The 25886-nt window shown below is 34.4% G+C and overlaps 1 protein-coding gene across 1 annotated transcript in view; it reads right to left on the bottom strand.

Annotated features, from left to right (window-relative positions):
• LOC118193658 (cubilin-like) overlaps window positions 1-25886 on the bottom strand; it is a 435777-nt gene that overhangs the window by 369561 nt on the left and 40330 nt on the right. The window contains exons 2-5 of the mRNA XM_085826886.1: window positions 25349-25478; window positions 19372-19407; window positions 4476-4586; window positions 4287-4355 (exon numbers count right to left, since the gene is read on the bottom strand). Coding sequence (XP_085683012.1) covers window positions 4287-4355; window positions 4476-4586; window positions 19372-19407; window positions 25349-25478 — 346 coding nt within the window. The remainder of the gene's footprint in view (window positions 1-4286; window positions 4356-4475; window positions 4587-19371; window positions 19408-25348; window positions 25479-25886) is intronic.

Genomic DNA, 25886 nt, shown 5'->3' with positions numbered 1-25886 from the left:
AGGAATACGTTTGCTTATATCTTTACTCCTATAATTTTTTAAGCTAAGTTCATACAAGTCAAAAACTGAATAAATTCCACTTTTACCTCTTTTTAGACTTCAACATGCAATGCATGCAGATCTACACAACGCTGGTCAGGATTATGCATCTGCTAGCAGATGCATAATCCTGACCAGCATGCATTCATTCATGATTATGCAGATGCATAATCAGGAATGCATTCATGACCAGCATGCATTCATTCATGATTATGCAGATGCATAATCGGGAATGCATTCATGACCAGCATGCATGCATTCATGATTATGCAGATGCAGATGCATAATCATGACCGCATCCTGACCAGCATGCATAATCCTGACCAGCGTTGTTTCTTTGTAGATATCATCTTTTGAAATAATATGGAAGTCTCCAGTTGTGGTTTTTTAAAGTTCTGCTATTAAAATCATGTCGTTTTAAAGCTAAGGATTAGTTTTAGGAAAGAATAACTTGTTATCAGGCTAGGCTGAGGCTATTGAGAAATTTAAGAAATTTCTCGAGACGTCGATGGCCATAGGTCCGCTTTGTCACATGACAGCGATTGTTTAAAAAACACCTGAATCATTATTCATAACTGTACTATTCATGAAACCAAGAACAGTAAGCTCATTGTAAGAAAAGGTTTAATGAGGCTGAAAGAAAATTTTCTATAGATAAACTAACCGTAAACATATTAAACGCATCATCTTAACTCCGTCTTCGTAAGCTCGTTGCAGATTAACGTTTTCTGGACATAATTCTTTACTTCATAAATTAAAAACGGATAATTTTCATGCTCCGCCTTCGATGCCTGTACTTAAGGCAAGGGGGTGACTATTCACTTAGATAAAGATAGGCATAAACATAGGCATTCCTAAATTTTGATGAAGATTACATTACTCATGGTAGAGACTGATTTACATAAGGGTGCCAGCAGCTTTATTCAAGCCGGGACTATTTGCTTGTACAAAGATATTCACATGGGCGTGACGGCATCTTGTTGAAGATTGCATTCTTGATGGTATAAATATACGGTCACGATGGTTCCAGCATTCTTGTAACCAACTCCTAAATTTATGCGAATTGAGAGCGCCGATAGGACCAGCCCCATTCATTCCTGATTGAGAATGCCAAATCTAACGAAAACATAGAGAGGTTGAGAATTATAACCCTTTTCTTTACTAGAAACTGCTAGAGAAGAGTAGCATTATGTGATTGCGCAAGGTGCGAAGCAAAAACCCCTCATTATTATTGAGCTTTTTTAGGCCTAACGCGCTGAAATTTCTTCAGCATTATGTCTTTATGGAGTTCAGCGTCTGCTCCTCTAGAATAAATTCCTTGTAAATTATTGCTTTCCATTCAGGAAAGGTTACCAATATGATTTTGCGATAAATTTTCTCCCAACCAAGCAGATGATTGCCCTTTCGTGCCAAGATCATAACCAAAGAAAAACGTATTATCTCTAGACAGAGTTTATTTGAAAAAAATTCATCATCTCCCATTTGGATCAAATCATGACGTACAGAAATTTGATTTTTGTTCTGTTCGCCATGTGTTATAAGGGGTATAACGAGAAATATTTTTTTCTTTCCTGAGGAATAGTCGCAGCAGTTTTATGAGCTGTGTTTTTACTGATGTTAAGACTGTCATTTGGACAGAAAGATAAAGATTTTCAGCAACAATTTTATAATTTTTTCAATGTTGTCAGTCTCGGAGGACCCAGCATTAATGTAATCGATTCCCGGATGTAATCTAACCAATTCCCTGAGTGCACACTATTAAGCTTTTTTTTTTTTAATTCCATCGACGGGATCCAACAAGCTGAAGAGCACCTAACCCAGTAGGTCAGCTGTTCTGTAGGTGGCGAAAAGAAAAGAAAGTCGCTACTGAGAAGGACGACCACTCGTGATTGATTTGCAACATCTTCATATCCATCACGAAACTTCATATCCATCACGAAATCCTCCGAACCACTGAAAAATATTGGTATTAATATGTTAGTGCTTGATCGCCGTATAATAACACATTTCAAATGTTTCCTTTGTTGCTTTTCCCCTTGACGGGAAATCCTTATTGCTATTCTTTATTGAGCTTTCGAGACCAGGACAGCAGGTACTCGCTGGCTCAAAGCAAACAGTTAAGAGCGTGAAAAATGTCTTCCGCAAGCATCACTTCCGTCTGTAAGCATATATGATATCTGAGGAGACGCAAGTTGAGATTCCGTAATAAATGTCATCATTTGCCATTTAACGTGTTTGCAGAAATTTATCGTAAAAAATCAGTCTTGAAACTTTTAGAGTCACCATATATAGATGCAAAGTTCTTTTAAAAGATTATAGAGCTAAATACCTTTCTGTATCTTAAATCACGGATCGTAGATCCATACTTTCAATGTAAAAATGAATTTAATAATGTAAACTAGGAAACTGGGGTTATTTTTATTATTATATGACGCCTTTTAAGAAAAATATGCGTACGTAAATTTTCACACGGGGCTGTTGGCAACAAAAAGAAATGTCAGTGAGAAAGTATCCTCTTCAAAGTTATACTAGTGCTGCGCCTCCATTCTCGGAAGAAGATCAAAAACATCTCTTCTTTCCAAAATGAAATTTTAAGTGACCGAATAAAAGTGTTGCTAAACATAACTATTCGTATTACCCTTTCGAGAGCAGATTTCTAAAGGTGACATTTTACATTAAATACCCTTAACTTTATTTTTAAATTACCGTCTGCAGAAAGGCTAATCTTCGAAATTTTACATTTATAAAATATTTTCAATTCCTGTACTTTTTGCAACTTTTACTTCATTTATAGGTAGGAAATGCTAATTTTATTTATTTATATTTTTTAGTATATATATATATATATATATATTTTTTTTTTTTTTTTTTTTTTTTTTTTTTTTTTTTTTTAGAAATTTCGAATAAACGTTTAGCCCATCTACAAATTATGAAAGTTTCTTTTTCAGCATTAATCTTGAAAATCACGATACTCCCTCTTCAACCCCGGCTTAAAAATATTTTGGTTATGTAAGGCAGTGGGCCACCCAGACGGAAAAATGATTAGTGTGTGTGTGTGATTATGGCAAAGCTTCGAGGGCTATCTGCCTAAGGGAAAGGATGCCTTCGTGGAGGACTTTCTAAGGGAAACTGGCTCGTATACACGTTACACATGGGGAAAAACCACGAAAACACCCATGCAGCCAGTCCGTTCGCGTGATTCGAACCTCGGACCGAACTACCAGTGTTCAGCGACTTTACCATTCGGCCGCTGGTGGGCCAAATGGTTAGCGACTCTGATTGCCATTTCGAAGGGCCTGGGCTAGAATTCTGAAGAAGGCACGGATGTAATTTGTCCGTCCCTTCATAAGAGGCAACAGTGTCCCACCTATTGAGGTGCCTCCAAAATAAAGAGACCACCGCTTCAGCCCTTAACAATGGCCAACACCTATAAACTGTGACGAACGTGCATTTATCCATGGCGGCCCGTAGAGCAATCACAATACATCCGATGGTTCAGTTTTTCTAATGCTATTTATTATTCGTTATATTCACATATTTACAACTGTCCTATTGTTAGGCGGACTACCTTCACAGAAATCATATTGCCTATTCAAACGATATTTCGTTTCTACTTACATGCATTGCGCTACTGCCAAGCAGCGCCCTCTACTTCTCTCTTTACAACATAAACTGTTAAAATCCACCATTGGTGGAAAAAAGTAAGACAGGTTTGCTTGATAATTGTTCTCGATCCTTTATTTTCAATATTTTAGCAAGCTTAGAAATTGTTTTCATTAATGGTCAGAAATTTAAAATAGTTTCACCTTTCGTGATTTGAGTTTATTTTTTTTTAATATTCAATATATGCAACATTGAAAAGTATAGTTTACTTTACATGGAAGAACCAATCTAATTCGTAATTCAACCAATCTAATTCGTACAGAACCAATCTAATTCGTAATTCATTGTGATTTCTTTTTCAAATGGCTATTGCAATTTGGAATTTTTATTGAATTTTAATAGCTTGCCAATTTGTGTATTGCAGCTTTCATTTCTTATTTTGCTGCGCTGCTTTGTTTATACTGTTATTTTAGTTGTGGATTTATTTCTAATCGGTGTGTTAATATCAATACTTTGCTAAATTTTAAGCTCAAAACCTTTACAAACAGCAGCATTTTTCATTCTTAATGAAGCCTTTTAATAATATTTTTTGCTTTAATTTTTGTCTTATCAAATATTATGCACATAAATAAATAAAATAATACCTTTGACATAATACGCCTCAGTCCTCTATTGGAGATTGCATCTTGTCCTGATCCAATAAACTGATCAACCTAAATTAAGGAAATAGTCTTGTTTTTATACAATAACATTTTTGGGAACATGAGAACATTAATTTACCAAAGTAATGAAGCATTCGATTCTTTAAATTATGGGGTTATAATTTAGCTTACCTTACTTGCAATATCAGTTATATTTTCCTCCAGTGCGCTGACTCTTAATGTCAAATCATTCAGCGTTTGCAGTTTATTGGTTAAATCAGTCACTCGATTTACTAGACGTATCTAAAATTAGATTTTAAAAGCACTTAAGTAAACAGTGTTTACAATACAAAAACATCTTGAAAATATGCAACACAAAACGCAAAAACAGATAGATGGCAAGCTTTAAATAGGGCACCTGAGAGCTGCTTAAAATTGCAGAGTCTGACACAATATTCATGGCTCAAACAACTCCTTATATTAAAAAAAATTGTGAATTAAAAATTACCAAAAAATTCTTTGCATATTATTAATCCATTTTTAACTATTTGTTATGAAACTCTTAACAATTTCTTGTGCAATACTAGTATTCCAAGGAACGATCGATAGCTAGAGTAGAATCTCAAATACATTGGTACTTCGGTATACGTCACTAATCCAGACGTAATCCTTGGGCCATTACTCTAGATATAGTCCTTGGATCCATTAACGCAGACGTAATCCTTGGACCACTACCAATCTAGATGTAATCATTAGACCAATACCAATCTACATGTTTGGTATAAGTTTAAATATCTGGAATGGATCCTTATATCTTGGACCTATCCAGATGTAATTCTTGGACCATTAATCCAGGCGTAGTCCTTGGACCTATACCAATGCAGATGTTTGGCATAAGTCCAAATATCTGGAACGGTTCCTTGAACCTTATATCTATCCAGACGTAATCCTTGGACTATTAATCCAGACATAATCCTTGCATCTATGTTTAGTACAGGTCAAAGGATTTGGAACGGATCTATGGACCTATTCCAAACGAATTTATCTAATAAGAAATAAAGAGAAAATAATTATTCTGCTGTAATAAAATATGCTATTATTTTGACACTGTTTAATACTAAAATACAAATCCGATGAGTGCAATATATACTATGCATAAATGAAGCACTGCCAGCATTTTTTAACATGCTCCAATGCCTCTGATCTTTGTTTGGTAATCGACTGCGCCCTTTCGCAACATTAGCGGATTTAGTAGTGTCTTTGTGTTTTCCGAATTGTAGACACCATCGTATTTTGCCTACTATATGCAATAATCAAGTCCCAGATAGGATGCCATCTTCACACGCTTCAATAAGCTGTTTTTTCACCTCCGTGGTGATCCTAACAATTTTCTTCGTTGCTTTGCTCTTCTCATTAACTTTCCTGAACCTCATTGTTAATGAACTTACAAAACTTTAAAAGCACAAAACATTCAAACGCACAAAATCTCTTGAAAATTCAGAACTGAAGTGCAATTTGTTTATTGCATAGTAAGGACAGGCGAACTGAAGTTCATGGACAGTTGTAACACTGTCAAAGGTAAAGAGGTGAACAAGTAACTGGCGTCACTTTATAAAGAGGTGAACAAGTAAGGATGCTCAAACATCCTCAATCTTTGAAAAGCTCAGTTGTGACTCGTTGAACTCGAGTAATACTTCTAACGTATGTCGTATACCAAGCAAAGTTTTTTGCTTCCAAATAGGACGTATACTAAGTTGGACGCATTTTAGAGTGGAAGTTTAGCGAGGTACCACTGCATCTAAATTGAGTGGCACAAGGGTGGGTTCCAGACTTCTGCAGTAGAGCCTAGATTACCTGAACTGACTTTCTATAGCACATTTTCATATTTATATAAACGATTACCTCAAGTAAACCAATTAGTATTGAGCATTATGTTGATTGTTTCTGCTTTACAAAATCTTATATTGTCCAGGTGCGAAAACTGAAATATAACTTAAAAAGAAGGGTGAAAAGAATTGCCGGTGAATGTAAGAACAGTAATTTCGATTGATCTTAAGACATCCGATAATTAAACTACGAGGACTAGAGGAATAATTATCATAAGATTTCGAAAGACTTAGCCTACGATTTATATTTTGTTTCCAGACTCTTCTCGGAATTTCCTTCTCTGATATATTTTCAAACAACTTTTAAACAGCTGTAGACTAATAGTTTGGATAATCGAATTTTTAGTTTAATATTTTCATTCATAACGATTCAGGCATTGAGATTAAAATGTATTGAGTATTGAACAACTCGAGCACTGAAAATAGCATATGATTGTTGTTATTCAATAATTCGGATGAGTAAATCCTACTCCTGAAATTTCAGATTGGGTTAGCTATTAATAAAGCCATAAGCTAAAAAAATCTAAATTTGAAATAAAAGCTCAGTATTGAAGAAGATATGAAACCATTTTAATTGGTTAACTCAGGGGAAATTACTATTATGGCAATAAATAGTTATCCAAAGTCTAACCGAGTGCATTTACTTTCAAAATCCTAAATTTTACCAAGAAAATGTTTTTCAGTTTAGTCCATTTCCAAAGCAAACTACTAGGAAAAAGCCTGGATTACTTGAGCATTTAAGTAGATGATTTAGTAAAAATATAGAAATGTTCCAATTTGTTACTCTCTGATAATTAACCCTTTTGACTATTCGCCAAACGAGCGTTTGACCACAGCCAAACGAGCACCAAACAATATCCCTTCTTTCAAACTATGGCCCATCAACGGCCAAGCGGTAAAATCGCTGAACACTGGTATTTCGGTCCGATGTTCGTATCCCACGAAAGGACTGGCTTGCATGCGTGTTTTGTGGTTTTCGCCATGGTGTGTGTGTGTGTATTTAATTATGGCAAAGCACACTAGGGCTATCTGCCTAAGAGGAGGGATGCCTTTCGTGGAGGACTTTCTAAGGGAAACTGGCTCGTATACACGTTACACATGGGGAAAACCACGAAAACACCCATGCAGCTAGCCCGTTCGCGGGATTCGAACCTCGGACCGAACTACCAGTGTTCAGCGACTTTACCGCTCGGCCGCTGGTGGGCCGGTTTTCGCCATGTGTAATACGTGTACGAGCAAGTTTCCCTTAGCAAGTCCTCCACGAAGGCATGTCTTCTCTTAGGCAGATAGATGAATGTTTTGCCGTAACCACTTAACTGTATAACGCGCATGTATAACTGTATTTACTGACTGTGCATGCATAACTGTGTACCTTTGTATAAGTATGATTAGTGCATCACGCAATTTAGCATTCTGTGCGAATAAAAATATTGTATGAATATTGTGTATAAATATTGTAGTGTATTTAGCATCCTGTATAAATAAGGGAATGTATAATAATGTAATATAATAATGTAATACATATTTTTGCACACTGCAAGTACCAAATAATGTAATTCCGTGCACATCTATGCACCCCTGAATTTAACATAACTGTGTAACAGTGCATGTATAAGCATTCCGTATGAATGACGCGATGTATTATTTAGCATTCAGTAAGTATTAAATAATGTAACTTCGCACGCATAACTGTGCTCTTTTGGATATCATATAACTACGTTACTGTACACATATAACTGTATTGAACAACTGAACATGCATATCTGCATACTTTGGAAATGTACGAATAATGTACTGTATAATATAGCACTCAGTACGAATAAGCATTTTGCATGAATAATGTAATGTATTCAGCATACTTTATGAATAATGTACTGTATAATTAAGCAGACTCTAAGTACCATGTAATGTTACTCCGCACGTATAACTGTACCTTTCAATATTATTTAAATGTATAACTGTATTATACCATGCGCATGCATAACTGTCAATACAATGTATGAATACTGTAATGCACAATTTAACTTCCTGTATCAATAAGCATCAATATCAATGTAAATATCTACTGCCCATGTATCACTAACGCATTGCATTTTGTTCCGCATGTTAAACGTAATGTGCCTAGGTGCGTTCATGTTAAAATAGTGCGTTTTGATTCTCATGTGCTCTCATGTATTTTTCGTTTTCTTATATAAGTTTTATGTGTTTAACGTAATGTGTGTGTTTAACGTAAAATTTATATATGTTTTATGCTTTTTAATGTTGTATTGTGTGTACTTTGTATCATGCACTGTTATGTTTTGTATATTATGTGTTGAACTGTGTTTATTCTATGTGTATTTATTTGTCATGTATTGCAAATATGTCTGCTTAAGCTGCATGTATGACTTATCATTAAGATGCCAAATAGCATGTCTACCAAGTATCCATTGTATGCTTACTAATCAAAATAAGTTTGTTCACGTGGCCTGTTTGGCCACGTGAACAAACTTATTTTGATATCTCAATAAACTCCCAGTGCGGGCCTCTTGCTGCTCCAGGGAGTTGTTGCCTATAGGTAGGGAAAAGCGTGGGACATATGCCTGTTTACCTCTGTTAAACATCAGGCGTCCCCGTCCTCCGTCACCTGTCACCTGGCGTAACCAAATAAGCCAACAAAACTAGCCATTTGAATTCCATTATAATCTCCATACATGTTCTACAATTCTCAATGTTTGAAGTCAACAGATTCAAACTTCGCATTCTATTTATTGTTTTCCATAAAATTTAAAATCCTTATGAGTTGATAGCTGAAAGTGTCTACGCTGCTTTAAAATTTGATAAATATTTCAGTTTTAATGTCCAACTCCTCTACTTGTTTGAACTTTTACCGATAGAGAAAATATTAACTTTCACAGAAACCTGAGATTCAGGCAATGCTTGAATATTTTAAGCTTAGCATTTCAAGTAATTGCATTGGATTAGATTTTAAACTAATTTTAATTTGCTTCTTGAATTAACAATGAATAACTTTCATGTGTTATAGCTGTGTATGGTTATATATACTAGTAGCTTACTTTGTTTATGCTTATAGTTTGTGGGGATTTCTATTTAATTTTAATTTAACCATTTAAATTTACGTTCTTTCCTGTAAGCCTTCATTCTCCTAATTGTCAATGCCAGAATATTTAAATTCGGAAGCGCGCGTGAAGTAATTCAAATTCTACTTTGAGAAGGAAAGGTTTAAATACCGAATTCTAGAAGGGAAATTTAAAGGGTTAGTTAAAGGCTGTCACTTCGTAACGTGAGTTTCTGGTTCTGCTTTTATTGCTGGTTAAAGTGGCATCACAGCTATTACTTTGCTGCCGCTAATATTTCGATGCGGTTTTAGGTAACCGGATTATCTGAGCCCTGTAGAGTAATTCTACTGCTGGTTAATATCTTCGAATTTTTTGTTTAGTTCTTGTTATTTGAGTTACGCCCGAGCGAGGCGTAATGTGCTAGCGTCAAGTAGACGCACTGTGAGTTTTAAATAGTTTTAATCTAAGTTTTTTATTTAATTTAAATAGTTTTAAATAGTTTTAAAGAGCTCTTTTAACCCTTTCTTGTGTGGTTCTTATACGTACTTCGGCTATCACATAAACAAGTAGATATTACAAATTCTTCTAAGATGAGCTTATTTGCAGAAAATTCTAATTCGAAATTTGTATGTTTTAAAGTTTGGACAGCTTCGGGGAATAGCTGCTGTTGCTGACATTTAGTGCTATATGCGTCTGAAATATTAAAAAATAAATTTCTAACGTTTTCAGTTCCTTTCTCGGATAGAGCTTTGATGGCAATGTATTAAGCGTCGACTTTTATAGAATACCTACTCATTTTAGAGAATGCCTGGCGCTTCTAAGTAAAGTACGAAATGTGAGAATTATTATATACATCCATAGGCGTTGTACATGATACCTAGGCATTCTACAGAGTAAAAAATGGTACTTAGGCATTCTACAGAGTGAAAATGGTACTTAGGCATTCTACAGAGTGAAAAATGGTACTTAGGCATTCTTCAGAGAGACAAATGGTTCTTAAACATTTTACAGGGGGGAAATTGTACTTAAGCATTCTACAGTGTGCCAAATGGTACTTAGGCATTTTACAGAGTGAAAAATGGTACTTAGGCATTCCACAGAGTGAAAAATGGTACTTAAGCATTCTACAGAGTAACAAATGTTACTTAGGCATTCTACAATGTGAAAAATGATACTTCGGCTCAGGCAAACTCGATGAGTTTTCGCAAAGTGGGTTCCCGCGTTACAACGCTATCCCGGGATAAGAGGTGTGCGATTTTCGAATCTTTGATCGTCGAGCAGTTGGATAGAAAATTCGAGCACAATGAGTTCGTAACAAGAACCGATGATATGAGTCCTGAAGAAACACCAGTAGCTGATATGCCTTAGACGGAGATAAGTGTGCAATGGCGTAGTAAAGAAAAAATTGCCTATCGCTAGTCTGAATAGGAGTCCCTGTGACCACTCATCATAGTACAAATAAGTAAACATAAATACATAACATTCCATAGGTAATTAAATAATACATAATAAGGAAAAAATACATAAGACATAAAGTAGGAAATATGTACACTATATACAGAAATTAATTCAGGCGGCGAGTCAGTTCAAATCAAATCAAATCATAAGAAATTAAATCAAAACAAATCAAAACTCAAGTAAGGGAGAGTGTTTACATAAGTAGATTATAAAAAAATGTATTAATTTAGGTATCTTAGTATCGCAAGCGGCCACTTGCTATTAATGTCAAGTGAGTAATCATAGTGAGGCACAGGTATTGAACTATTGTTTACATTAGGAATATTATAGAAAAATTTTTCTGCAAGGAGTGCGAAGTAATTTGAAATAGTTGGAATTTCCAACTCCTCATGAATGGCCTTATTTCTTATGAACCAACGACTTCTGGAGAGTTGTCGAAGCGTAACATTCTGCAAGACTTGCAGTTTATTAATATTGGTATGGCTGGTATATCCCCAAACAGGGCAGGCATAAGAAAGTATGGGACGCAAAAGGGTTTTGTAAATGAGCAACTTATTATCAATAGAGAGAACGGAATTCCGGCTAATTAATGGGGTAAGTGTTCGTTTACGAGCACGGAACTTGGCAATAAGCTGTGTAATGTGTGGGGTCCATGTGAGTCGCCTATCTAAAGTAATGCCTAGGTATCGGGCTTGCCTAGTCCACTGTACTGGAGTATCATACATGATGATGCAATCTTCCGAGTCAATGTTTACTCTTTTCGTGAACCAGATCGCCTCCGACTTGTCCACGTTGATCTTAAATTTCCAGGCAGTGAGCCAGGACTCGAGTGTGTGGATGTGCGCTTGTAGTGCTTGTATAACTGGACCAGGAGATGCATTTTTTGAGAGGATTGCCGTGTCGTTGGCGTACATAGCCAGGGTGGTGTGTGGTGTTTGTGGGATGTCGTTCGTGTAGATATTATAGTAGATGAGCCCAAGGAGGCTCCCTTGTGGGACCACAGCCCTGATAGCCGTGAGGTTGAGTATGTGTTGTTTACACGAACGACAAAGTGTCTATCCTTAAGATAGGAGTATGTGATGGCTGTAATGTAATCTGGGAAACCCAGGGAGATAATTTTGTGCATGAGGCCCTCCAGCCAGACACGATCAAAGGCCTTAGCTACATCAAGGAAGATGGCACCTGTGGTCTGCCGCTCCTGCAGTCCTTGAGAGATGTATTCCGTCACCCGGTACAGCTGGTGGACAGAGGATTGTTTCTTCCTGAAACCATGTTGTTGTGGAATGATGACATTTTTAAGGTCCATGTAGACTTGGAGTCTTGTCAGGATGATGTGCTCCGCCACCTTGCGGAGCGAGGACAGAAGACTAATTGGTCTGTAGGAGGCTGGTTCTGCAGGAGGCTTTCCAGGCTTGAGGATAGGTATAATAAATGCAGTCTTCCAGAGCATTGGGTAATGTCCCAGTCTTAGCATGTCGTTGATGATGGATGTAAGTTTCAGCAGCATGAGGATTCCCATACATCCGATCATCTTGTTAGAAATCTTGTCTATGCCAGGGCTTTTCTTAACCAGAAGTTTTTCGATGTAGCCATAGACCTCTGAGGGTTTGACAGGAGTAATGTTGTTCGTGCGTGGCTTTGAGAGGAATTCTGTTAGTGTGGTGTTAACAAGGTGTTCTGTATGAGGGTGAGAAATGTTGTTTGTGCAAAATTGAGAAGCATAGTGATCAGCTAGTGACTCAGCTTTCTCAATTTCTGTGAGGGCAATATGTTTAAGGGCGGAATATTGGTGTGGCATCTCTTAAGCTTAGCAGTCGCCTTCCATACAGAGCTTTGATCTGCTGAAAGGGAAGTGAGATAGTTGGTCCAGCCTCGTTGTGTATGTTGGTGAGTACGAGTCCTGACCAGATGGTTCAGTCTGTTAAGGGTTGTCTTGTCAGCCGGGAAACGATATCTTTGCCAAACCTTTCTGGCAGCATTTCTTTCCTGGATGAGCTTCTTCAGTTCAGAATCTGTTGCCTTGTGCCTGTGAGAGACTGGAGTGCTGTTTGCATCCAGGGCAGTAGTTAAGTTTGTGGTGAATTCTTGGACCAAAGCATCTAACTCATCACCCGTGGTGGCTGTTGGAATGTGTAGTGGGGTGTTGTTTAAGGCTTTGGCATATCCCGCCCAGTTAGTAATAAAGGCCTTTTTGTGTGGTGTGCTACAGACAGAGGTCCCCACCTGTATCATGACCGGATTATGATCAGAGGATAACTCGGTGAGAGTTTGAATAGATCTGTGGTGGCAGCCTTTTAGAAAGAAAAATCCAAGACATTAGCTGATCTGGCATTGTAGCGTGTTGGGGTGTCTGGAGCTGCAATGGTAACACCTGCCTCAGTGGCAAATCGGTGAATTACAGAGCCTAGGTAGTTTGATCAATTGCAGTTCCATGCGCGGTGGTGTGCGTTGAAGTCTCCGCCAATAACAGTTTTTCTGTTAAGTTGGAATAGCGCTTCAAAATCCTGCGCAATATTTGCTTGTGATCTTTTGTTGCTGGGTATATAGGCAGAGATAACAGTGAGTGGGTGTGAGGTGAGTGTGGTGACTGTGATAGCTATGGCTTCGAGGCCTAAAAGCTGTGGCAGTGTTGTGTGGTGGTGGGTGATGGAGCGCTTGACGAGGATTAGAAGTCCACCTTCTGGATGGCTATTATTCCTCTCACGGTCGAGCCTGTAGACACAGTAGTTGGCAATCTGGACGTTCGTGTGTGGACTAAGCTTGTGTTCCTGTAGGAGTAAAATGTCCGGACAGTGCTCATTTACAAAAATGCGTAGTTCATCAAGTTTGTGGAGTAATCCATTTGCGTTCCATGTTACAATTATAAGATCATTAGTCATAATTACTCATTATTAACTAGCCCGTGAATTTCTTCTAGTATGATGTGCAAAACCTGGATCTTGTCCAGAATGTGTTCACATTTTCTGAGTTCGGGCATTTTACTTTTGTAAACATTGATTATTTTACTTATGTTACATCCAAAAATAGTTTCAATTTCTTTCATGATATTCATTAGTTCAAAAATATCATTGTTACCACTACTAATATTTTTCTTACCAGTGTTTACATTTTCAGGTATAGGTTTAGGACCATTTTCATAAGTGACATTTATCTTGCTTGCATTAATAGATAAGTCAGCCTTTTGAGAGTATTGCTTTTTTGCCTGACCCGCATCCGCAGAGACACTTGTGGCAGAGGCATTGCTGGTTTTGATAGAATTCTTAGTTGCCTGGGCATAGCTAACTCCTGGCTTGGTATTAACATTTTTATTGACTTTTTTATATGTAGGGAACCTGGGGCACCCTCTATAAGAAGCCACATGTGGTCTAAGGCAATTTACACAGACGGGATTTTCTATTTTCCCCGGTTTATCGCAATTGCCAGTTTTGTGGAATCCTGCACATTTGACACACCTAGGTGCAACATGACAGTTATCAGAAGAATAATGCCATTTCTGGCAATTATGGCATTGTGGAACCTGGTTTTTGGCTATATACTTTTCTACAGTGACATTAAAGCACATAAGGTGTTTAATATTGTATATCTCTTCCAGGTTTTTATCCGGAAAAATTTGCACTTGGTATAACGGCATTAAGGCCTTAGTTCTATACTTAGTTAGTTGTACAACTTTACTGATATTAAAGTTTAGTTCCTGCAATGCCTCTGTGAAAATGATACTTAGGCATTCTACAGAGTGAAAAATGGTACTTAGGCAAATTATGAAAAGAAGGTCCTGAAAAGGAGGCTTTTATTTAAAAGTTGTACATTCTAGACAAATCCAAATGTTATTTAGAAAAAATGATAAAAAACTCATTAAAATTATTAATAAAAAATATATTATTCAATTATGTTAAAATATATTATTCAATTATGTTAAAATATATTATTCAATTATGTTAAAATATATTATTCAATTATGTTAAAATATATTATTCAATTATGTTAAAATATATTATTCAATTATGTTAAAATATATTATTCAATTATGTTAAAATATATTATTCAAAATGTATAAAAGAACGCTTTTATGCTGTTGTTGTTGTTGCTTATCCTCGAAAGATTTGACATATGTCAGATCAGCTCCAGAAGGACCGCCAAAAAATATCAATAACAGTGAGAGGATCGGATGTTAAGTCCCCTTAAAAGTCCGATGCAACCCAGTATGTGATCCGGTGAAACTGGATAGTCACAGCATTTTTACGATAGGGATGGATTTTTTTTGCCACTATCAAAGGAAAGTGAAAATAGGTCGATGTGTACATGGGTACCGAGTTTGTGCAATTCTTTGTCTTGTTGTTTTGGCTTTGTGTACCGGTGACTTTTGGCGGAAAAATCGCCTCTACGCAAGCCAAAATGACAAGTCAAAGACTTGCACAAATTCGGTATCCATGTACCGTCAAAAATCGCCAAGTTTCGCCAAGGGGTACCCTAAAATATACTTTCACCAATTTTATTTTGAAAGCATTTACGTTTACTTTTTATTAAAAGTTAATATCAATTTAATGGTATCTATTTCATACTTCTTCAGTTTGTCATTTAGCATTCTACAGAATGCCTAGGAAATATGTGGAATGATAATCGTGTCATACTTTGCCAACCGGTTTTAGGCATTCTATATAATTTCTAGGTATACTATGGAATGCTGGCTTTCATACGTTCACGCTAGTATCAGCAACATTGTTTTGATAATTTCAAATCATCATTTTTATACTTTTTAATGTTTCCTTTGAAATATTATTATTTTATATAAATATATTTTCTTTGAATATTGAATTTCAAAGAAAGATATATATTATATTATAATATATATGTATATATATTATAATATAATATATATCTTTCTTTGAAATATATATATATATTATAATATAATATATATCTTTCTTTGAAATATATGTTTTCTTTGAAATGTTTCGTAATTTATAAAATATATTGGTGTCCTGAAGTACATCTTTGATTTACTGTAAACAACTAATTTACTGTAAACAAAGTTGCACAATACACATATGAACACGTCGCAACCTTTTTAACGAATGTTACGCTGACAATAGATTTATTCAAATATTAAAGATATTTCTAATACCTCCCAGTTTTTGTTCATTTAGTATATGAATTCTGAATAAGTTCTGAATATTTTGAATAAGTGAAATTACTTTTTCCATTTAAAAATAGTATGCTTTTTTTAATTCCTTTTTCTTAAAACAGAAGTAAAGTAGGATTTGTAGTACTATGTCCATAGTTTATAATGAATCTATATTTGAAAATTACACCATCGTACGAACTCAAAAAGAATTAGTATCCATTAATAGGCAGACATGATATTTTTTAGATGCTGTCAGCGTCAAATGACTAAAAAAATTTGTACGATTTGTAAAGTATCGATGAGAATCAACAAGCCCTTATTTTTGAAGCTGATGTTTAAAGATAAGAAAGAATTATTAACGAAAACTGAACTTGTTTATACATGAAACAATCGAGGTGGATTTTCTGCCATTTCTACCAGGGCAGTCTGGGAGACACGGTCACATTTGATTTCTGTTTTTTGGGGGAGGAGTGCAGTGTATACATGAATATACACTGCGCCAAAAAATAAATAAATAAAACAGTTTTATATTGCCCGTTCTACTGGGCCGATTGCGAAATTCAACTTGCGTTTTTCATGACTCGAAAGCGAGGTTTAGGATATGTATTAGATTTATATATAGCATTGTTCTAATATAGGTATTTTGACACAAAATCGGACTGTTTCTGAAATGACATGCCAATTTTATTTCATGTATCGGTTCTACGACTCATATTATGCCAAATTATCAAGCTTTGTAAAAATCGCACGAGTAGTTTTTAAACAAGTAGCTATCAAAACGTTCGCTCCTCCATGTTAATTGAATTTGGTATATATTCATTAATATCTCTTTTTTATTAAACCTACTTGATTCCTTCTTCCTGAATTCGAAATTTAGGTTTATTCCAAATAAAAGTTGCCCATTTTTTTTTTGAATTACTTTTAAAATTTGTATTTTTAAATAATTTTTGCAAATTTTTCGAAAAACGTTTTGAAATATAACTTATAAAATTTTTACCATCATTCTAAAGTAGACGTATTTCTAAGCATACCTGCAAAAATTAGAGTTCTTTATTCCAAACTTCCTAGGATATAAGTGAATTTACATATTGGCGCGTTTTGAAATTTGACATGTTTGTTATAAGCGATAATAACGACAAATATGGTTTACGCACTTTGTTACAATTACTTTAAATAAAGAACGATGACTTTTTTATACTCGTTTACAATGAAAAAAAAATAGAAAGGAAAATAGGTTTCTATAGCAGTTCAAACGTTAATTTTATTCTTGGCGCAAACTAAAAAAAATGCGCCAACATAAATTGTTTAATTTCTGCGTAAATTTCGCACCAAATTTTCCAATATTTTATATTTAGGCATAATTTGATTCGTAGAACTGAAATATAGAAAACAATTGTCCTGTTATTTCAAAAAAAGTCCTATTTTGTGTCAAAATACCTATATTAAAACGATGCTGTATATGAATCTAATGTATATCCTAAGTCGAGCTGTCGAGACGCGAAAAACGCAATTTGAATTGAAAAACGCATCAATCGAAACAGTCCAAAGAGAAATATCGAACTGTTCCATTTTTTTTTTTTCACAGTGTACATGTACAGAATATACATGTCTTGTGCGATTGCTATGTCTGGTGATAGAGCCTTGAATGGCTTCTTGTCCACCATCAGTCGTTTTCATTATTTTCTTTTGTTCCGTTTTTACGACGGGCTGGCCTCTAAAGGCTTTATGGCTGAATCGTCAGCTGGCTTCGCCCTTGTAGTAACATAATAACATACATCATGATACGACCTAACATCTCCAACATGCAATGGAAATTTTAAGAAGCACAGAGCTATATAATAAACTTTTCTTCCATAATCAGAAGTAGTCTACTAAAATCAGTCATACTAAAAGTAGTTAAATGCGATATTAACACGGAATATCCACGTACATTCTGCACACACAAAAAAAGGGACATTTCTGTATCTCTTATCCTACTGATCCGACTGATGAAATTCAATTTGCTTTTTTCATTAGCCGAAATCGCGACATTAGTCCTCTCTCCTTTTACAGCGAAACATTTAGCTTAGAATTCTTCATAAACGTATGAAAATTGCATACCTAAATAGATATTAACGAATTATAATTCACTAGCAGCTTCGCTGCCAGCCTTCGTCTGGCTTTTAAATTTACCTGAAAAATGGCTGAAGGAAACACCGAACGTTAAAGTTAAAAACTGCGTAGAATTTTACGCTGCAGAACAACTTCATAAAAAAAAGTTATTACCTATAACAAAATTACAGTGAAATAAGCAATATCCCTTAATACAAATATTAATTATCCTAATGAATAAATTAACCAACTTCCCCTTGCAAAATCTTAAGAACTCAAATGGTATAAAGGAGGTTAAAAACTTTGTTTCCTAAAAAAATCACTCAAAACTTTTCAATATTCTAAAAACAGTGAAATGAGTAATAAATAACATAAAAGAATACAAAAAACTAAAAATTCTGGAAAGCAAAGTATAATTAATGATATTTTATCTCATATTTTCAAGAGAAAAAAATTACAATGAAATAAGCTATATCCCTTAATACAAGTATTAATTATCCTAATAAAAAATTAACCAAGTTTCTGTTGAAGAAAAAAATCATGCAAAACTTTTCAATATCTTACAAACAGTGAAATAAGCAAAAAATAACATGAAAGCAACTCAAAAAACATAAAATTCCGCGAAGAATTTTACTCCACAGAACAACTTTATCAAAAAAAAAAAAAAAAAAAAATCAATAAAAATGTAATATATGTATGTAAAAATGACAATGAAATATATATTTATATAAAAAACAGTGTGACATTAGAAATACGATGAAAAACTGTTGCCAAACCCATACTTCTAAAAGAATGAAACTATTGAAAATGTTGCGATTTCATCAAAAATCTATTACCAGCAATAAGACAGGAACATTGTTGCCAAAATAACATTTTTTAAGATGTGAGAAGTGTACTCGGAAGCTTCATTTAAAATTTTTTTTTTAAATACAAAATATTATTTTTCCAAAATTCTTTTTTGTAAAAGCAGTCTCAAGGAGGAAAGTTTAACGTGTCCAAAAATCAAAGAAAAATAAACTGTACATTTTTTTAAAAAAGTTTTTTAGAAAAAATCCCGTTGAAAAGGTGTTAAGCTCACGTTGTTAAATAAATTCGTATTTAATCGATTTATTGAAACACGAAAATTATTTTAAGTTCGTAAAATAGCTAAGTGCCTACGTTTCATGACGATGTGAAAATGCAGTGTGTAGAGTAAAATCTCGCTTTCCTATAGCCCATTATGTCTCAAAATGACGCGATTTCGTCACAAAATATATAAAATAAAAAAAAATTCGAATTCGAATTTCGAAAAAATCGCTTCGAGGTGCCCTGGCTCTTGTCTAGATGCACCTATGTACCAAATTTCGTAGACATGGGTCTATTAGCTTACGTGCAGCGCGAACGAAAGACACACACACACACAGACAGACTCTTTGTTATATTATATGTAAAGATTATTTAACTTAGGTGAATAAATTATGACTAATACTTACTATAGAAGATGATTGTAAAGTACCGCCAGACTGGGCCTGAAAGAAAATTTTGTAACATTTATTAGATTCATTCATTCTTAAAATTTTCTTTTCTCTAGTTTAGCTCATTAAATAATTCTGATGTGTACACCAGATGGCTTCCTTGTATTGAATATTAAATTATACACATTTTTTCTTGCATTTCATTTAAACTCATTGGATTGAATTAAATCTACTTCGTTGATAGCGCATAAACCACAATAGAATAAATGCACTCTTTAAAATTCACTATATTTGTTTACTATAGCGACACTTTGGCGCTAGGTTCACTTAACAGCGTTATACTTCGTTCATATTATAACTCATAATGCACAAAATTTATATCATTTGAAGAATTATTTAATCGTTGTCACATATTCTATTCAAAAAGCATAATAAATCTAGAACGATGTATAAAAGAAATTAAGCAAAAAAAAAAAAAAAAAAAGAAAGAAAGAAAGAAAGAGTTTTTCACAGACGATTCAGTATTTCTCATTCAAATAATTCAGTTCTCACTTCGCGGCAAGGCAAAAATACATAAAAACTCGAAATATCTATATTAAAAATTACGAAGTAAATCTTAAACACTATTTCCTCGAAAATATTCCAGAAAGGATTAAGCATGATTTAATTCGCAATAATAAATGAATGCGTTATCTTTGTTGTTGCGAAGCTTAGTCTCTCTAGATTGGCAACAATTCAAATGCTGTTTCAAATGTAAACAAACATGTCCGCCATGTTATTTAAAAATTAGGCTTAACCGCACCTAAACAGCTTTTAAATTGTTGATAATTCTACAAATATTGCTTACAGATTTCCTAAAGGCATAAAACATATTACGTTCAAAATTCCACACATGTTTTAAAGAGTTATGTCATATATTATGTTTAAAATTTTTGTATTACATTCAAAATTCTGTACGTTTATAATTATGCTATTTTACACATTATGTTTCAAATTTTTGTATTACATTCCAAACTATGTATCATTCCAAATTATGTATTCATTTCAATTATGTATCATTCCAATTTTGTATTCATTTCAAATTATGTATCTGCTTGTTAATATCAATAAACGGCTGGGATCACGTTGTGGGGAGACGGCGCTAAACCAATTAACCAAATGGTAAAGGTGTGGTGCCCGTCTTACCCGTTCCTAAATCCTAAATCCTAAAGGCATAAAAACCTTAACCGGAAGATAAGCTCGACATAATTCAATCTTTTTAAAGCAAAAAAAAAAATGCACAATTTACAAACATATAAGAGTAAAGAAACTGAGCTTACTGACCCGGATAACAGAGTGGATATATATATAAATATATTTATACAAGTTTGGTGCGGCCGATGGTAACCAAAATACAAGGGGCACATCTACATGTGATAGCAGACCTATATACAAAATTTCAACGTTCTGAGGCTACTCATTTTTGATTTATGCGAGATACATACACCACGAAAAATTCTCTTCAGATTTCATTTTAAAGCAGTTATATATATATATATACATTTTTTTTTTTTTTTTTTTTTGAGGAAAAGAGTCTTCTATTCTGTCCTTACGTACAGATGTCAAGCAAAAACATCGTTAAATGTCATTCGATAGCGATCAAAATGGGTATTTTCGTTGAAATATGCTGCCTGAAACTTTTCGCGATTACGATACTTCCTTTTTACTTCGTACAAGGAAGTAAAAAAAAGCAAAATCTGACCCATATAAGTATGCCTCAAACGTGTATTCATCGTTTTTTATGTTATTCATAGGGCTTCGTTTGTATATCCTTGGTAGGTAATAATTTCACAAGACACTGTATTAAACTACATGCTATTTTATTACATACAAAGGATATCATCTTCGCTTACACACGTATCCCCTACAAGCACTCTCATTCCAGTCTTAGTTTTGGTTTACAACTACTTAGCGCGCTTGCGATGCTTGGCGCTGCGGCAGCTTTAAGTCCGATTATGATTAAGTTATATACCACAGCTTTCAGTCAGTTGATTATCGGTCAAGTTTTAAGAAAGCAAATATATATATATATATATACAGAATTTCTGTACGGCTGGACGTCAACCTTTGTAACCCATACTTATCCAAAGGTAAACTTGGGTTCGTAATATTCTCTTAATTAATTGCATTCCAGCTTTAAAAAAAATCTGAAAGAGTTCAGTAATAACGATCGTCCAAAAGGATTTGTTAAGGTTTTTTACGCTCTCGCTGAGTCGTCAGTCTATAAGTCTGCTATTGCACTCCCTCCCGGTACCATTATTATTAAGCACACTTTTCTTTGCATTTGCGCGCTATACAGTTCAACAACAATATTACAAAAATTTTAAACACAGCCTGTGTTTAAAATTCCAGATGTAGTGTTAAAGTGTTGGCATACATTTTTCTGTTTTTTCAGTCTTTCCTCAGTGTATCATATAAATATATAGTTTTATCTCAGTGTATCATATAAATATATAGTTTTATCTCAGTGTATCATATAAATGTATAGTTTTATCTTAGTGTATCATATAAATATATAGTTTTACCTCAGTGTATCATATAAATATATAGTTTTATCTCAGTGTATCATATAAATATATAGTTTCTCAGTGTATCATGGCTTGCAAAACATTTTTTGTCTTTTTATTATTGACGTTTCGTGTGTTAACTTTATTTATTAAGATCACGTTCTTTGCATTAAGCCACATAAAATTAATTCAACAACAAATTCGCAAAATGTCTAAAAATAACATTATCTTTGGAATTTCAGATAGACAGTCTATCGCGCTGGAGATAAAACTATTTTATTCCGTATTGTGTTGCCACTGATCACTTTCAAATCGTTCAGTTTGTTAAGCAAAAATTCATTAAGGTTTTACAAAATATGAAACATAAGATTCGAAATTCACAATCCGGGTATCTACTACGTGCACGCGTTTAGGTGCAGGATAACGTTATTCAAAATTTAATGGCTACTGTCTTTTTTTTTTTTTTTTTTTTTTCAGAATGCAAAGAACATGCATACATTTACGCAGATTCTTAGTTATTTAATTTCCTTAAAGATAATACTGAGCGAACAGTATTTGGTGGCAACAATTTGAAAAGTGATTCTCTGTTTATAGCGGACGATGCAAATCCCCTTTCCAAACTGAATAGCTCATTCGTGCTAACGTCTTTTGGGGATAAAAAAAAAAAACTTGCTCATTTTTATATAAAAATATCCACATGTTCTTGCCAATTATGTTTTAACGTTATTATAATACACTAGTTAACTAATTATAATCCCCTTTCCAGATTAAATAGCCCATTCGTGCAAATGCTTTTTTTGGGAAAAAAAAAAAAAACTCGTTTCTATATAAAAATACTAGCAACTACGCGTCCAGCCTTCGTCTGGCTTTTAAATGTAACGGAAAAATGCCTGAAGGGATTTAACGTTTCGAATGCCAAACATTAAATTTAAAAACTTCGCAGAATTTTACTCTGCAGAACAACTTCATAAAAAAAACCCACAAATTAAAAAAAATATATATTGCGTATAACAAAATTACACTGAAATAAGCAATATCCCTTAATACAAATATTAATTATACTAATAAATAAATTAATCAACTTCCCGTTGCCTTTTATCTCGACAAACGTCCAGTATCCAAGAGAAACATTAAATTTAAAAACTGCGCAGAATGATCGCCCTCATTTTTTCTAGCGGCAACAGTGCTGATTTTCAACAGTCAGCAGTCCAGTATACAATTGAATGAAAAACTGTTGGCAAAACCACATTTCTAAAAGAATGAAACTATTCAAAATGATGCGATAAAATCGAAAAGCTAAAATGAAAAAAAATCTGATTCGAATTTTGAAAAATCGTTTCGAGGTGCACTGTGTCTTGTTTGGATGCACCTATATACCAAATTTCGTAGACCTGGGTCTATTAGCTTACGCGCAGTACGAACGAAAGACACACAGACTCTTTCTTTTATTATCTTTTACTATTTCTTTTATATACATGTTCTTTTCAATTATGTCTTAACGTTGTAAGGATTATGTTAATTTTATTAACAGTTAAATTTTAAGTTAAACATCTTTTCCTGCCAAATTCTTAACTTCAACTTACTACTTCCGGCCAGAACGTAGTTTTGGAATCTTTCTGTATACTTAATGAGGAGGAGCGGTATTTAAACCGCAAAGTTACTTACAGAGGTAGAGAGAATCGGAGTTTCTGATTTACGCACGTCTGCCTTTTGGCCACTCTCTCTCAAAGCTCTTATTCCGCTCGGCCGTACTCAGGCCTGTAATAATAATATATTATGGTGGGCCCGCAATAACCCAGAAATACTGGATGACGTGCAGGATGAATTGTGTGATCTGAAATAAAAATATGGAATTAAAGTAACTTACCTCCAAAGAATGTGAATTACGAGAAATTTATTATATCTTGACATCGTGAAATTTTAAATTAATACTACTATAAATCAAGAAAACATCACCAGACAGAAGACAATAGACAGTGGTAATGCAACTGCAGTACATGTTAATCCTACCAATGAGTCCTAACCTTTCGCACAAGAAATGCGTAATATTCCACTCTAAGTAAATCTCAGTTCATCTTCGTTACAGAAAGTTACATGATAACAAAATTCAATTTTTATAACGAAAGAAATTGAGTTGACTGGTTATTCCAATATATTTTTGTAGAAACACAAGGCAAATTCTCGCACCAAGGTGCAACACGTGCACATGAATTCCTTTCGAGGATATCTCAAGTCGTAGAACATCATTAATTTACTGCAGAAGTCAGCATCTAGATAAATTTAGTTGAATCTTCAGTACCGATTTCTATTCAAAATGCATTCTCTTCAAACTATATGGAGATGGTCGTCAGAAAAGCACGAAAAAGAACAAATTGCAGACACGCATCATCCGCGGTGAGAACGGATAGAAGCACGTCCTACCTCTTCGAAGTCTAGCAGCAGAATAGAAAGAAAACCGGTTGTAGTGGTCAATCTCGCTTTGTCACTGAGCGGTTGCAATGAACAGACTTGGTGTTGAATAAATGTGGAGGCTTGCCTGCACAAGGCCCTTGTTAAGCTTCGTTGTTAAATAAAGTTAAGGGGCCAACTCGATTAGAAAATGTAAGATTTTCACTGGTATAATTCTCAGTTACTGTAGAAAGTGACGAATCTTAAGAACTAGTTAGCGAATAATCGCTTAAGTTCGTGTGACAAGAAACAACAAGATGGAAGGGTAACTAACCCTTTATTATTCGAATAAGATTTAACAACACTCCGTCTTGAAGTGTACAAGCCGACACTTAGGTTTGAACTTTAGAGACTAAAAATTAAACTAAAACTAAGCTTAACTAAAAAGAAATATAGCCGAAGCTATCAAGATCTAATCGAGTTGGCCCCTTTATTTGACTACGAAGCTTGACAAGGGCCTGAGTACGGCCGAGCGTAATAAGAGCTTTGAGAGAGAGTGGCCAAAAGGCAGACGCGCGTAAATCAGAAACTCTGATTCTCTCTCCCTCTGTAAGTAACTTCGCGGTTTAAATACCGCTCCTCCTCATTAAGTATTCAGAAAGATTCCAAAACTACGTTCTGGCCGAAAGTAGGAAGTTGAAGTTAAGAATTTGACAGGAAAGGAACTTTAATTTAAAATTTAACTGTTAATAAAATTAACATAATCCACTAGTTAATTATAATCCACTAGTTAACTAATTATAATCCCATTGCCACACTAAAAAACCCATTCGTGCTACGTCGTTTTGAACTGAAAAAAAAAAAAAAATTACTCATTTTTACATAAAAATATATGCATGTTCTTGTCAATTATGTTTTTACGTTATTATAATACACTAGTTAACTAATTACAATTGTTCTTTCTGGTATGCTTTTATACGTAAATCGTTAAGAAAGTCTATTTCTCATGTGAATGGAATATTTATGACAGGAAGAAACACTCTGTCATCTACAATACTCACCGAGCTAACGAGACTCCCCAGATCCGCATTGTTGACAACGATGCTGCCTTGACCTCTCGTGGCAAGGCTGACATTGCGGTTGAAGGCACTCTGAAGGATGAGGTTGCCATCTTGCACCACGAGACGAGGTCTGGAAGGGAAGAAAATTAGACAAATTTAAGATTTTTCTTTTAACAACAAAGCAAATGTACTCAAATCTTTATTGAGAACACCGATTTTTATCATTATAGTTATTAACCCTGTCGCAAATACGTTTTTTTTTTTCCTTCACCGTATTTTAAACCCTTTAAATAAAGTTGAGAGAATTTTGATTTACCGCTAATAACATAATAATGGAGAAAAGTATTCATCTCATCACTAGAACCCAGATTTTTTAATAAGAATTACTAAGAATACCATATCATATTACGTTATATTTTCATAAGTTGATGGTCTATTTATATACGCAGGCTGTTCGCACATTTTTTTTATATGATTTTGCTCTGCTATAAATAAAAGGCGTATGCTAGGAAATTTTTTTTAACTGCAACTGTATTTT

Source organism: Stegodyphus dumicola, chromosome 11 (assembly GCF_044657685.1).
Source record: "Stegodyphus dumicola isolate Sdum_Otavi_A_Nest chromosome 11, ASM4465768v1".
Taxonomy (NCBI): Eukaryota; Metazoa; Arthropoda; class Arachnida; order Araneae; family Eresidae; genus Stegodyphus; species Stegodyphus dumicola.
The sequence above is the reverse complement of the archived record's forward strand: the minus strand, read 5'-3'. Positions and strand labels throughout refer to the sequence as shown.